The sequence below is a fragment of the Candoia aspera genome, chromosome 1 (genome assembly GCF_035149785.1).
Source record: "Candoia aspera isolate rCanAsp1 chromosome 1, rCanAsp1.hap2, whole genome shotgun sequence".
In the NCBI taxonomy this organism is placed as follows: Eukaryota; Metazoa; Chordata; class Lepidosauria; order Squamata; family Boidae; genus Candoia; species Candoia aspera.
Window position 1 is genome coordinate 176,897,303 of NC_086153.1, and position 15,041 is coordinate 176,912,343.

General features: G+C 50.8%; 1 protein-coding gene across 1 annotated transcript in view; it reads left to right on the top strand.

Annotated features, from left to right (window-relative positions):
- FLACC1 (flagellum associated containing coiled-coil domains 1) overlaps positions 1-15,041 on the top strand; it is a 40,819-nt gene that overhangs the window by 15,640 nt on the left and 10,138 nt on the right. The window contains exons 8-11 of the mRNA XM_063317997.1: positions 320-417; positions 4,311-4,363; positions 4,590-4,689; positions 5,752-5,855. Coding sequence (XP_063174067.1) covers positions 320-417; positions 4,311-4,363; positions 4,590-4,689; positions 5,752-5,855 — 355 coding nt within the window. The remainder of the gene's footprint in view (positions 1-319; positions 418-4,310; positions 4,364-4,589; positions 4,690-5,751; positions 5,856-15,041) is intronic.

Genomic DNA, 15,041 nt, shown 5'->3' on the forward strand with positions numbered 1-15,041 from the left:
GCTGTCACCTCCTCCAGCTAAGGCACAAGATTTTTGTAGATTCTCCCCATCCCCCCCCCATATATTTGAGCCCCTCTGACTTCCCCCTAAGGAGCTATTCCTGAAATGTAAAGGATATTTTACAACCAAATTAGATATGATTTTGGATATGACTAAAGACTCTACAGTAAACTGGCAAAAATCAGGTGCTGTGGCTTGTAAAAGAGAAGGGCTTCGTGTGTATCTCTCCAAGTTTAGTACAAAGTCATATTAAAGGGCCTAGCAGACCCCTAGTGCAGAAATGCCTCTTTTACATGGCTTTCCTCTGTTGCCTTGGCAGGGAGATTCAAGCATTTCACATAGCAGAAGTGAATAACCTGGAAGACCAGTATAAGAAAGAGTTGCGGAACGAGAGGGCCACTGCACAAGAAAAGCTGGGTATGATGCAGGGCTACCGATTCGTCTCGCACCTGCATGTGTGCTGGGACTGCCAAATTGTACTGCCAAACTTGAGTTATTTTGTTGCTGAATTTAAATGGTGTGATTTTGAGGTGCTGGGAGGCTGTAACTAGGAAGCTAGGGGCTGCAAGTTGCCATCCCCTAACGTATGGAGATGGGGTGACTGAGCAGACCTGATTGGCTTCTCACTTGGATCTCTAGGGAAACAGTCACAGCCATGTTCCAAGGCTCTGACTCAGCTCTCCATATCTTTCTCAGCCTCTCAAACTGCACTCGGCCTTCTTATTCCTATCTAGAATGATGTTGTCTATTCGTTCAGTCACTTCTGACTCTTCATGACTTCATGGACCAGCCCACGCCAGAACTGCCTGTCGGTCGTCAAGACTCCCAGCTCCCCCAGGGATGAGTCCATCACCTCTAGAATATCATCTATCCACCTTGCCCTTGGTCGGCCCCTCTTCCTTTTGCCTTCCACTTTCCCTAGCATCAGCATCTTCTCCAGGGTGTCCTGTCTTCTCATTATGTGGCCAAAGTATTTCAGTTTTGCCTTTAATATCATTCCCTCAAATGAGCAGTCTGGCTTTATTTCCTGGAGGATGGACTGGTTTGATCTTCTTGCAGTCCAAGGCACTCTCAGAATTTCCTCCAACACCACAGTTCCAAAGCATCGATCTTCCTTCTCTCGGCCTTCCTCATGGTCCAGCTCTCGCAGCCATATGTTGCTACTGGGGATACCATTGCTTTAACTATGCGGACCTTTGTTGTCAGTGTGATGTCTCTGCTCTTAACTATTTTATCGAGATTTGTCATTGCTCTTCTCCCAAGGATTAAGCGTCTTCTGATTTCCTGACTGCAGTCAGCATCTGCAGTAATCTTTGCACCTAGGAATACAAAGTCTTTCACTGCTTCTACATTTTCTCCCTCTATTTGCCAGTTATCAATCAAGCTGGTTGCCATAATCTTGGTTTTTTTGAGGTTTAGCTGCAAGCCAGCTTTTGCACTTTCTTCTTTCACCTTCATCATAAGGCTCCTCAGTTCCTCTTCGCTTTCAGCCATCAAAGTGGTATCATCTGCATATCTGAAATTGTTAATGTTTCTTCCAGAGATTTTAACTCCAGCCTTGGATTCCTCAAGGCCAGCTTGTCGCATGATGTGTTCTGCATACAAGTTGAATAGGTAGGGTGAGAGTATACAGCCCTGCCGTACTCCTTTCCCAATCTTAAACCAGTCCGTTGTTCCGTGGTCTGTTCTTACTGTTGCTACTTGGTCGTTATACAGATTCTTCAGGAGGCATACAAGATGACTTGGTATCCCCATACCACTAAGAACTTGCCACAATTTGTTGTGGCCCACACAGTCGAAGGCTTTAGAATAGTCAATAAAACAGAAAGAGATGTTTTTCTGAAACTCCCTGGCTTTTTCCATTATCCAGCGGATATTGGCAATTTGGTCCCTAGTTCCTCTGCCTTTTCTAAAACCAGCTTGTACATCTGGCAATTCTCGCTCCATGAATTGCTGAAGTCTACCTTGCAGGATCTTGAGCATTACCTTACTGGCATGTGAAATGAGTGCCACTGTTCAATAGTTTGAACATTCTTTAGTGTTTCCCTTTTTTGGTATGGGGATATAAGTTGATTTTTTTCAATCTGATGGCCATTCTTGTGTTTTCCAAATTTGCTGGCATATAGCATGCATTACCTTGACAGCATCATCTTGCAAGATTTTGAACAGTTCAGCTGGGATGCCGTCATCTTCTGCTGCCTTGTTATTAGCAATGCTTCTTAGGGCCCATTCAACCTCACTCTTCAGGATGTCTGGCTCTAGCTCACTGACCACACCGTCAAAGCTATCCCCGATATTGTTATCCTTCCTATACAGGTCTTCTGTATATTCTTGCCACCTTTTCTTGATCTCTTCTTCTGTTAGGTCCTTGCCATCTTTGTTTTTGATCATACCCATTTTTGCCTGGAATTTACCTCCGATGTTTCTAATTTTCTGGAAGAGGTCTCTTGTCCTTCCTATTCTATTGTCTTCTTCCACTTCCACGCATTGCTTGTTTAAAAATAATTCCTTGTCTCTTCTGGCTAGCCTGTGGAATTTTGCATTTAATTGGGCATCTCTCCCCCTATCACTGTTGCCTTTTGCTTTCCTTCTTTCTTGGGCTACTTCTAGTGTCTCAGCAGACAGCCATTTTGCCTTCTTGGTTTTCTCTTTCTTTGGGATGTATTTTGTTGCCACCTCCTGAACAATGTTGCAAACTTCTGTCCATAGTTCTTCCAGGACCCTATCTACTAAGTCCAGTCCCTTAAATCTATTCTTCACCACCACTGCATATTCCTTAGGAATATTAGTGAGCTCCTATCTAGCTGATCTGTGGGTCTTCCCTAATCTCTTTAGTCTGATCCTAAATTGTGCAAGAAGAAGTTTGTGATCGGAACTACAGTCAGCTCCAGGTCTTGTTTTTCCCGACTGTATAGATGTCCGCCACCTTTGGCTGCAAAGGATGTAGTCAATCTGATTTCGGTGTTGTCCATGTGGTGAAGTCCATGTATAAAGCCGTCTCTTAGGTTGTTGGAAGAGAGTGTTTGTTATGCAGAGTGAGTTGTCTTGGCAAAATTCTATCAGCCTATGTCCTGCTTCGTTTTGTTCTCCCAGGCCGTGCTTACCTGTAATTCCAGGTGTCATTTGACTGCCCACCTTAGCATTCCAGTCTCCCGTGATGAAAATAACATCTCTTTTAGGCGTGGTGTCCAGTAGGTGCTGCAGATCCTCATAGAACTGCTCTACTCCACAGCTTCTTCAGCATCTGTGGTTGGGGCGTATATTTGGATCACTGTGATGTTAGATGGCTTGCCCTGAATTCGAACTGAGATCATTCTATTGTTCTTTGGATTGTATCCAAGCAGTGCTTTAGCCACTTGACTATTAATTATGAAGGCTACTCCATTTCTTCTGTGGTCCTCTTGTCCACAGTAGTAGATCTGGTGGTCATCTGATGTGAAGTGGCCCATTCCAGTCCATTTCAGTTCACTGACACCCAGAATGTCTATCTTTAATCTTGACATCTCACCAATAACCACATCCAATTTGCCCTGGCTCATAGATCTTACATTCCAGGTTCCAATGGTGCGTTGATCCTTAGAACATCGGATTTGCCGTTCACCACCAGCACCGTCAGCTACTAGCCGTCCTTTCGGCTTTGAGCTAGCTGCGTCATCACGTCTGGGGCTAGTTGAACTCATCCTCTGTTCCTCCCCAGTAGCATTTTGACCATCTTCCGACCTGGGGGTCTCATCTTCCGATGGTATACCGACATATCTCTGCTTGTACTGATCCGTTTAGTTTTCACAGCAAGAATACTGGGGTGGGTTGCCATTACCTTCCCCAGGGATCGCATTTAGTCTGACCTCCCTGTCATGACCTTCCCGCCTTGGGTGGCCCTTCACGGTTTAGCTCATGGCATCATTGAGGTGCTCAAGCTCCAGCACCATGACTAGGTAACGATCCTTTGCTGAAGATCTAGAATGAGGGGAAAGCTATTTCTCTGTCAGGTTGTTTCCTAGTATTTTGGAACAGGCAGCTCCTAACAACAATGAACTACTCTCCTAGCAGAAAGATCATCAGCTGCTGGGACAAGTAAAGCATTCCCCTGCAGCAGTCCTGGCTTCACTAATTCTCTCCTGCCTATGTTTAGAAGTGGACCCTGGATAAAAAATACTGATGATGATTCTGTAGTTAATTTCTCAGAAAAATACATCACTGAATTAAGACAATTCACCCCAAAAAACATGTAAAAAGCTTGAATCAGTAGTTTATAGTGCTACGGCTTGGATGCGTGGAATGCATTAGTCCTTCCCTTTTTTCCCTCCCAGCTGCAATGCAGAAGGAATACAAATACCTGAAGAATGCATTTCGTATGTACCAGGTATGCATTTAAATTATCATCCAAGAAACGTTCAGGTGGCTTACGAGGTAAGGTTGGCAAACTTTTGGATTTATGAGCATATTTGGATTTGGGGGAGACGTCAAGAGGCAGCTTCTCAAGCTAGCCTCTGTTTGGCTGTGGCTTTCCAACAATGGGTAATGACGGATTTTAATAAATGGATAGGCAGAGCTGGTTGGTGGTTTTGTTTGTTTATTTGTTTTGGTAGGATAGCATTTCTGATGAAATGGAAGAAAAGTGGCTGAGGAGGCAGGCAGAGTGGAAAAAAAGCGAGAGGACTGAGCGGGAGAAGGCATTATTACAACAAAGTGAGTAAAGGGGATGTACTACCCTTGCACTACTGTGATCAAAGCACTATCTTCTGTTTCCTCAGTTTCTTATTATCCCATTAGCAAGTCTTTAGGGAAAAACAAGGACACCCAAATGCTGCAGGTGCTTTATCTAATTTTACATGATGGTATAGTACAGTGTTTCTCAACCTTGGCCACTTTAAGATGTGTGGACTTCAACTCCCAGAATTCCCCAGTCAGCAGTTGAATTCCACACATCTTAAAGTTCCCAAGGCTGAGAAACACTGGTGTAGTAATATGCATTCTCATCTAAAGGAGAGGAAAAGAGAAAAAATACTTGTTCAGCAAATCCAGGTTATAAAATTGCCAAGAGTATCGTGAGACCAAGCACAATGACTTACAGCATTCTGGTTTTTAAAAAAGGTCACATGCCTGTGGTGTGGGGAGCAGTGTCAAGGGGCGGGGGGAAGAGGGGTCAAAACCTGCAAAATGGTGAACAAGATTGAACAGAGTAGAGGAGAACAGGCACACAGGACCCATCCTAGGCCATCCAGGCCTAAGTAAGAATAAGATTAAAATATGGTTAAAATTTATATCCTTCCAAAAATTGCCCGTATGTATGTATGTATGTATGTATGAATGAATAAATAAATAAATAAAGTAGTATATAACCCAAGTAAATCTAAATACATAAAACAAGGTGTAGAAGGTAGGAAGTAGTATAGAAGCAGTTGCCAAAGGCAGAAGGAAGCAAACACATTAGCAAATAGAAGAAACAAAAACCAGGAAGAGAAACTATTTTGTTAACTTGTTGTGGGCACCAGCGTTTTCCTGATTTTATATGCTGCACACAAAATTTTGCCGCACTGTGTTAATGGTAGGAGTCTTATCAGACGATAGGAGCAGTGTATAGAAATGCCTGGGGTGCCCTGGAAAATCTACTGGCAAGGGTGTAACAGAGGTGTTGCGTACATGGCTATGCATATCACATTGCCATGCTAAATTCTAACACTTATCCATGACTCAGGCACAATACAGTTAAGTAACACACATTTTAAAAAAAGTTTATCCTTTCCTCAGAGCAATCTTTAACAAGGAGATTTGAGCTAGAATTAGAGGAGCAGAAGAAGATTATTCAGAAGAACAGTTTTTTGCTGGGCAGAGTTTATGAACAAGAGAGAGAAGTAAGTGCATTTCCTACTTATCAAAAGCTGCTTTGCTATGTTCTGAAGGCTATTGTAACTTGAATTAAAAGTTTTTTTTTTAAATCCAGCCAATGTGATTGTGGCAGATAGGCATGGCCTGGAAGATGTGTGGCATTGTCTCTGTATAAGCTTGTATTCTTATAAAACAGCATGAGTTACCGATTTGCTCTCATTTTTGTTTAGCAGCAATCAGCAGTAAAAGAGAAACAAAATTAAAAAGCAAAGGTCACAAACCATTTGTCATGAGTGCCGTTGAGCTGAAGTCATCAGCGCAATGGCACACATGACAATAGCAAGGAAATAGGTGAAGGGGCTCAAGATAAGTAGCCATCAACCCACAACGACTAACGGCCAACAAACAATAACTAAACGGATCACGGAGCACACCCAAGCCATCAGCACCAATACAACGGAGATCGCCCAGCTGACAGCAATCACCGGATGAATAGAAAACCCGATGATGGGCGATCCCGGAACGCCAGCGGGGCCTCACAACCCCTCACCCACCGGCAGGACAACGTATTGGACAAAGGGGGGTGACGTGACCGCGAGTGAGGGGGCGCTGACCGGCGCGGGGTATTTAAACCCCGCACCGGCGCGCTCCTGTCACTCTCAGCTTTTTTCTTCCGACGCTGTAACTGCGCTGTGAATAAATCAGAGCCTGATCCACGAACCAGTGTCTGAGTATTATTCAGAGGCAGGCAGCGCATGACATAAAGCTGAGAGTCATAAACTCAGCCTCGCCGAGCCCCACCGGACGACAACGAGCCGAGGGAGGAGTAGGCGGCGAGAAGACCAGCAAGATGAGGCCGGAGCGGCGCGGGCAAGGAGGGCGAGCCGCGCGGCAAGAGACAGAGGAGGACCGACCAAGGCCAGAGGCACCGCGGACTCCCGGAGCCATGGACGCCCACCCCACCCGACCCGAGCCTTAGCTCCAACCCCAAGGGGAGATGGCGACGGAGGCAACCCGACCGCGGGAGGGAGCAGCACGACTTCCGAAACCAGCAGAGGACCCCGCGCCCCACATCGCACCCCAGCAACGGGCATGGAGCGACAGCCCAACGGCGGTCAACACGGAGGAGGACGATGGAGACACCCAGCAGACGGCGGAGGAAGCGGACCCGCGGCAGAGGGAGGAGGAACCCCGCCGGCAACCCACCCCCGAGGACGCGCCAGCGGAACCGGCCCCAGCGGCGGCGCGGGCTGTGGACGAGGAGGCACGAGCTGAACTCGCGGCCATGCGGGCTCAACTGACGGAACTCCGGACCATGCTCCAGTCGCTTATGCCCCCCGCGCCACCCAACGACGTCCCCGCACAGGCCCACACCCCGAGCGAAGCACCGAACCCCCACGGGCCAGCGGAGGGTCAGCAGACGGCACAGGCGGACGACACCACAGACCGGGAAGCGAGAGGCAGGGCCGCGCAAAACGCCCGGGCCCCAAAGGACTTCCCCATCTTCTTCGATGGGACCCCCACGAAACTCTCGTTCTTTGTCACGAACGCTAGGGAGTTCATGGGGAGGCACGGACACTCCTACGACTCCGAGGCCGACAAGATCGCCGCCGTGGCGATCAAACTCCAAGACAGGGCGGCGGACTGGTACGTCCAACTGTACGAGTCCAGCTCCCCCGCCCTCGCCACCTTCCCTGCTTTCATCAATGAGATGAAAAACTACTTCGAAGACCCCCTAGCCAAAGTAAGGGCGAAAAACGCACTCCAAAGACTTAAACAGGGCACACGCACGGTCCCTGACTACGCCCTGGAGTTCAAAGCCCTCGCGGGGAAGGTCAGCGACTGGTCCGAGACCACCCTGCTGGAAATGTTCAAAAGGGGGCTCAATCGCGACGTTCTCCAATGGGCCCTCTACCGCGACGACCCAGAAACGCTACACGGGTGGATCCACCTCGCGGGGAAAGCCGAACACGCGCACCGCACCTTCCTCATGACAACCACGGAAGACACAAACTATGCCGGAAAAAAGGTACCCGCACCACACGTGGGGATGGCCGGCCCCATATACCCAAAAAAGAAATTCAACCGGGAGCCCTGTGGGAGGTGTGGCAAATTAGGGCACAAGACGGTGGATTGCTTCGCCAACCGACCGCCGACCAGCGCGCCCAAACCCACCCCGAAAATTAGCCCCAAACCACTCAACCTGGGGCCGCCCCCTCACCGCCGAATGACCATGGCCACAGCGACACCAGAGGAAGGCTGGGACGCTTACTGGGGGGAAGAGGATAACGCAGACCCCGAACAGCCGGCGGGAAAAGCTCCCCGCCTGCCCTGAAACGCGTGGTGAGGCAGGCGGTGGGACAGCAGCGCGGACCACCTCGACGGAACGACGAAAGCCCCGTAATAATGGCAGCAATCAAACTCTCTGCCGGCAACGGAGCCACCACGGCCGCGGCACTAGTGGACTCGGGGTGCTCAAAAAACCTCATCCACCCCGACCTAGTCGCCAAACTCGACCTCCGCTGCTTCCCCCTCCCCACGCCGCTGGCATTCCACCAGCTGGACGGCTCCACAGCGGGAGGGAAACCAGCCACGCTACAAACCGAGCCGGTCACCCTGCAAATGGGCACTCACACCGAGCGCACATCGTTCGTCGTCACGCACGTCGGACGGCCCATTGCAGTCCTGGGGATGCCATGGCTCGTGACAAACAACCCGCGGATCAACTGGGAGACCCGCACCTTCACATTCGGCGACGGCGAGTATCGAGCACCAGTTCCAGCGGGCAGAACCAACCCCACTGTAGGACGAGCGGAGGCGACTACACAAGACAACGCCGCTACCACAGCAGACCTACCGGAACAATACGCCGACTTCTCCGAGGTCTTCGGAGAGGCAGAAGCTGACCAACTACCCCCCCCACCGCAAGACGGATTGCCGGATCGACCTACTGCCCGACGTCCCCTTACCTAGACCAAAGATCTACTCGATGACCCCGAAGGAGATGGCAACCCTCCGGGAGTTCATCGATAAAAACCTTGACAGGGGATTCATAGAGCCAGCATGCTCACCGGTCGGAGCCCCCGTCTTATTCCGGGAGAAGAAAGACGGCACCCTACGGCTCTGCACCGACTACCGGGGCCTAAACGCGGCTTCCCTGTCCAACAAATACCCCTTACCCCTGGTGAAGGACATGCTCGCCCACCTGTCCACGGGCAAAGTCTTTTCCAAACTGGACCTTCGCGAGGCGTACTATCGCATCCGAATCAGGGAGGGGGACGAATGGAAGACGGCGTTCAACTGCCCTTCCAGGCGCCTTCCAGTACAAAGTACTGCCCTTCGGACTCGCGGGGGCCCCTGGGGTGTTCATGCAGCTCATTAATGAGGTACTGCATGAACATCTGTTCAAAGGGGTCCTGGTCTACATCGACGACGTCCTTATTTACACAAAAACGCACGAGGAACATGTGACCCTAGTCAGGCAAGTCCTCGACAAGCTCAGAAGGGCGCAGCTCTATGCCAAGCCTACAAAGTGCGAGTTTCACAAAGAGCGCCTAGACTACCTGGGGTACCGAATCTCCGGGGACGGCATCGAAATGGACCCCGCAAAAGTCGAAGCGGTGCTAAACTGGGAGCGCCCCCGCAACAGACGCCAACTACAGAGCTTCCTCGGATTCGCGAATTTCTACAGGTCATTCGCCCGGGGGTTCGCAGAGATAGCCCTCCCCCTAACGGACCTCCTCAAAACCAAAGGGGTGGGGGACACCCGACGCGCCAAGAACCCAGGCACAGTGCTGAATTGGACTCCCGCGTGCCAGACCGCATTCAACAAGCTGAAAGCGCTGTTCACTACGGAGCCAATCCTCGCGCACCCGGACCCAGAACGGCCGTTCGTGGTCCAAGCCGACGCCTCAGACTTCTCCCTGGGAGCCATCCTGCTACAGAAAGACCCCACGGGACTCCTGAAACCATGCGCCTACCTGTCAAGGAAGTTCTCCGAGACAGAAAGGCGATGGCACGTCTGGGAGAAAGAAGCCTTCGCGGTGAAATCAGCGCTAGAGACATGGCGACACCTACTCGAGGGAGCCACCCAGCCATTCGAGGTCTGGACTGACCACCGGAACCTCGAGGCCCTACGAACGCCTAGACGCCTTAGCCCAAAACAGGTCCGATGCGCCCAATCCTTCAGCCGCTTTAATTTCCAGCTGAAGTTCATGCCGGGCAAAAAGAACTTCCTGGCCGACGCCCTCTCCCGACTGCCCCAAGACGAAGAGCCCGCCCCAGACACCATTGGGACGGTCCTATCCGCCTCACAACTGGGGATGGCCGTGACCACCCGAAGCGGCGCGCGGAGGCAGCTCGACTCTACGGCGCAGCCGACGGCGGGACAACCGGCGACCGGAAGAAGCCAACCGCAACTACCAGGGGGAATGCGCACGGACCTCGCCGCCGCCCCCAAAACCGACCCCTGGTTCCTGGCAAACCCCGACAAGGTAACGATGGCACAGGACCTGGCATGGGGGGAAGGCAGAATCTACGTCCCGGACTCGCAACGCCAGGCGATCTTGCATAGGTCACACGACGCCAAACAAGCGGGACACTTTGGGTTCCTCAAGACCCTACACCTAACACGGCGTCAATTCTGGTGGCCCGTGCTCAGGCGAGACGTAAAAGCCTACGTAGCATCCTGCCCAACGTGCGCTAGGGCCAAACGGGCACCAGGCAAACCCGCGGGGCTATTACAACGGGTGGCAGAACCCTCCCGCCCATGGGAGGAAATCTCTATGGATTTTATAGTGGACCTCCCACCCAGCCAGAAGAAAACGGCCATTTGGGTGGTGAAGGACTACTTCTCAAAGCAGGCCCACTTCATCCCCTGCACGTCGGTCCCATCCTCACAACAGCTAGCCAAACTCTTCCTCATCCACGTGTACAGGCTACACGGATGTCCCGCACGTGTGGTGACCGACAGGGGCACACAGTTCACCTCCAAATTCTGGCGGGCCTTCCTAAAGCTGACGGGGACCCAACAGGCCCTATCTACGGCTTGGCACCCCCAGACGGACGGAGCCACAGAGGTTCTTAATGCCACCTTAGAGCAATTCATACGATCATATACTAACTACCACCAAGACGACTGGGCTGAACTGCTCCCGTTCGCCGAAGTCGCATACAACAACGCCGTCTGCACGAGCACGGGGAAAACTCCGTTTGAAGTAGTCTCGGGGCGCGACTTCGTCCCCATACCGGAGCTACCTCAACCCCCGGAACCCCAGGTGGACGCTAGCGACTGGGGACGGAAGATCGCGGAAGCATGGCCAGTAATCACGGCGGCGCTGAAGGATGCACAGGCAGCCTACAAAGAGCAGGCCGACAAGCACCGGCGCCAACAACCGACGTTCCAAGCGGGGGATATGGCCTACCTATCCACCAAGTTCCTAAAGTCAACCCAACCCTCGAAAAAACTGGGGCCTAAGTACATCGGGCCGTTCCGAGTCACGCAAATAGTGAACCCGGTAGCAATACGCTTGGACCTGCCACACAACCTACGGAGACTCCACCCGGTGTTCCACACCAGCCTCCTGAAACCGGCAACCACCTCCCGATGGCACCCAAGCACGCCACAGCCCGCACCGGTGATGATCGACGGGCAACACCACTTCGAGATAAGGGACATTCTCGACTCCCGCAAGCAACGAGGAACTCTACACTATCTGGTCAGGTGGAAACACTTCCCCCACCCGGAATGGGTGGCGGCGCACAACGTTAACGCGCCTGACCTAACCAGAGCATTTCACCGGGCATACCCCGACAAGCCACAACCAAGGTCAGCAAGCCAAACCCCCCCCGCAGCCCCCCCGCCTCCCGTGCCCCAAGGGAAAGGGCCCCCCCAAGCCCGCGACTTGGGTGGACCTCCCCCCCCGGGACTCACCCCCCCCGCCCCAGGCCCACGAGGTGATGACAAGCGTTCGCCAGCACCCTCCCCCCGCCCCCCCGGCCGCGGGGGAGTGGCAAGCAAGTCAACAGGGCAACCTGGGGGCGACGCCCAGGAGACACAACAAAGGCGACGCACTTTAAATTGGAAAAAAAAGAAGGGCCCTACCTGGAGCTGATAAGCACCCGACCAGCCACGCCTCTCTCCTCGCCGAACTGAGCCTAACAAACAGGGTGTGGCTGGAGCATGCGCACGCCAGGACGGGACCCGGGCATGCGCACCATGGACACACCCTGGGAAGGCACATGGTAGAGGGAGGAGCAAAGGGAGGGGCGACAACTACTCCGGCGGGAATTTCAAAAAAAAAAAAAGTGCCGTTTGACAGCTCCACCGAGAAAAAAAAAAAAAACAAAAAAAACCCAGAAAACCGGGGGGGAGCACTATTCGGACAGGGGGCAGTATGTCATGAGTGCCGTTGAGCTGAAGTCATCAGCGCAATGGCACACATGACAATAGCAAGGAAATAGGTGAAGGGGCTCAAGATAAGTAGCCATCAACCCACAACGACTAACGGCCAACAAACAATAACTAAACGGATCACGGAGCACACCCAAGCCATCAGCACCAATACATCGGAGATTGCCCAGCTGACAGCAATCACCAGAGGAATAGAAAACCTGATGATGGGCGATCCCGGAACGCCAGTGGGGCCTCACAACCCCTCACCCACCGGCAGGACAACGTATTGGACAAAGGGGGGTGACGTGACCGCGAGTGAGGGGGCGCTGACCGGCGCGGGGTATTTAAACCCCGCACCGGCGCGCTCCTGTCACTCTCAGCTTTTTTCTTCCGACGCTGTAACTGCGCTGTGAATAAATCAGAGCCTGATCCACGAACCAGTGTCTGAGTATTATTCAGAGGCAGGCAGTGCATGACACCATTAAAGCTTGCTCCTGAGCAGAATAAAATTTCTTCAGGAATAATTAATCAGAAATCCCATTAATTCGTTTCTAATTAAAAGGCTGTTATTCATGAAGCAAATGATCCCAAACAGGAAGCAATAAAAAGGGTTGAATTTTGAACTGATGTTGTAAGATACCTTTGCTGCATGAGATTTTATGATGGGCAATACTGTAGTACCCCAGTACTATTTGGGATATTTCAAATTGCTATTTTCATTCTCCTTCCAGCTGATGGAGAAAGATTAACACTGTAGCATTGATGATGCCAACTGGGAAGCAATTTTAGCCAGAGACATGGTGGTTACAAGCTGGTAAACTTTCCATGAAACCCAATTTTCTGAAGTCATTTGGTGGCCTGCTAGAACCACTGAAATGGAGCAGAGCTTAACACAGCTGAGATGCTGTCCACAGAAAAAGAATATTATCTTAAAATAGCGTTAAGGAGCACATCAGAGAAACACGGGTTAATGATCTTACACATTCAGCCCTCCCAAGCATAAAGAATTACACGCTTAGACATAGTAGGTTTAAGATAAGTAAAAGAATATCTTACTCATTTTTATTCATGGTTCAGTTACATCCATCTTCAGTGGAAAAGATGACGTCTTTGTTTCTTCTGTTCTTTCTAAATACTTAGTTTGCCCTAAACCCTCAGCCCTATTTGCTGCCAAGGGCTACGTGGAAGAAATGGGAAAATCCTTCTTTTCTTAGGCTGGACTGCATGGCCCAAGATGGAGGAGAGCAGCACACAGCCGTGTGCTTCTTTCGATGGGAGGAGGAGGAAAAGGAGAGAGAGGAAGTGGGAGTGGCAACAATCAGCTTCCTCAGAGTTGCATCATGTGATGAACTCAATTTACATGCTAATGCACATGCTAATATGAGCCTCGTGTGGCGCAGAGTGGTAGGTGGCAGTATTGCAACCCAAACTCTCCCCACGACCCAAGTTCGATCCCAGAGGAAGCTGGATTCTCGGGTAGCCGGCTCAGGTCGACTCAGCCTCCCATCCTCCCGAGGTCAGTAAAATGAGTATCCAGCTTGCTGGGGAAGATGATGAGTGGGGAAAGCAATGGCAAACCACCCCGCTATAGTCTGCAAAGAAAATGCTGCAAAAGCGGCGTCCTTCCAAAGGGTCAGACATGACTCAGTGTTTGGACTGGGTACCTTTCACCTTTCACACGCACATGCTAATGAGGCATGCTGGATTTGCCAGGACCTCCAACACCCATTCTCAAAACATGCATGCATCATGCCTACATAAGATTTAACTCACTTCGTAGGCCTTGATAGACACCCTTTGCAAGTGGCTTTTTCAGGATGTCAGCGATCATGTTCTCTGAAGGACAGTACTCCAAATGTATTAGTCCTGTCTCCTGTGCCTCTCTAATCGTGTGGTAACGAACATCTATGTGCTTGGTCCGCCCTCCCACCTTGTCTGATAGAGTCTTATACAACTATGGTTGTCCTCAAAGACACTTCTTGGAGCAGAAACACATACCCCCAGATCCTCAAGTAGATACTTGAGCCATTGTACCTCTGCACGTCTCAGCCATGGAGACATACTCCGCTTCAGTAGTTGAGCATCCCAATATAGTCTGCTTGCGACTAGCCCAGCTCACAGCCCCTCCCCCAAACAAAAAAACATTCCCACTAGTGGATTTGCGATCAGTTGCATCTTCTGCCCAATCTGCATTGGTTTACCCCACTAGTTCAGGAGAATCAGTTGCTGGCAGCTTAAGCTTCAGGTCTGCAGTCCCCTTTAGGTATCTTGCCACCCGCTTAACGCCTGTCCAGTCCCTTTGGGTGGGTGCGCTGTTTTTTCTGCAGAGGATCCCCATTGCAGTTGAAATATCTGGCCTTGTTGTGGTTGACAAATATAACAGCTTCCCAATGGCCTCACTGTAGCCATTGTTCTAAGGCAACTGTTCACTAGTGTTCTTGACTTTGCAAAAGTCTGGTTCCATTGGAGTTGGTACTGTGTTTGGATCTTCCAGCCCCAGGCTCTCCAATAACTCTAGAATCTTTTGCCTCTGACTAAGGAGAAAACTTCCATCCTCTTCTTTGTCAATTTGTATCCCCAAGTAGTAGTTCGCCTTCCCAAGGCGTTTCACCTCTACTTCCGTGTCCAAATTGGATACAATTTCATCAATGTCCCTTTGATCCTCATAACAGAGAATCAAATCATCCACGAATGTCAGAATGAACACATCTTTGCCATTCTTGTGTCGTGTGTAAAGGCAGGGATCAGCTTTGCCTTGAGTGAAAGGCATCTAGTTTAATTTCACATCCCAGGCCCTGGCTACTTGTTTCAGCCCATA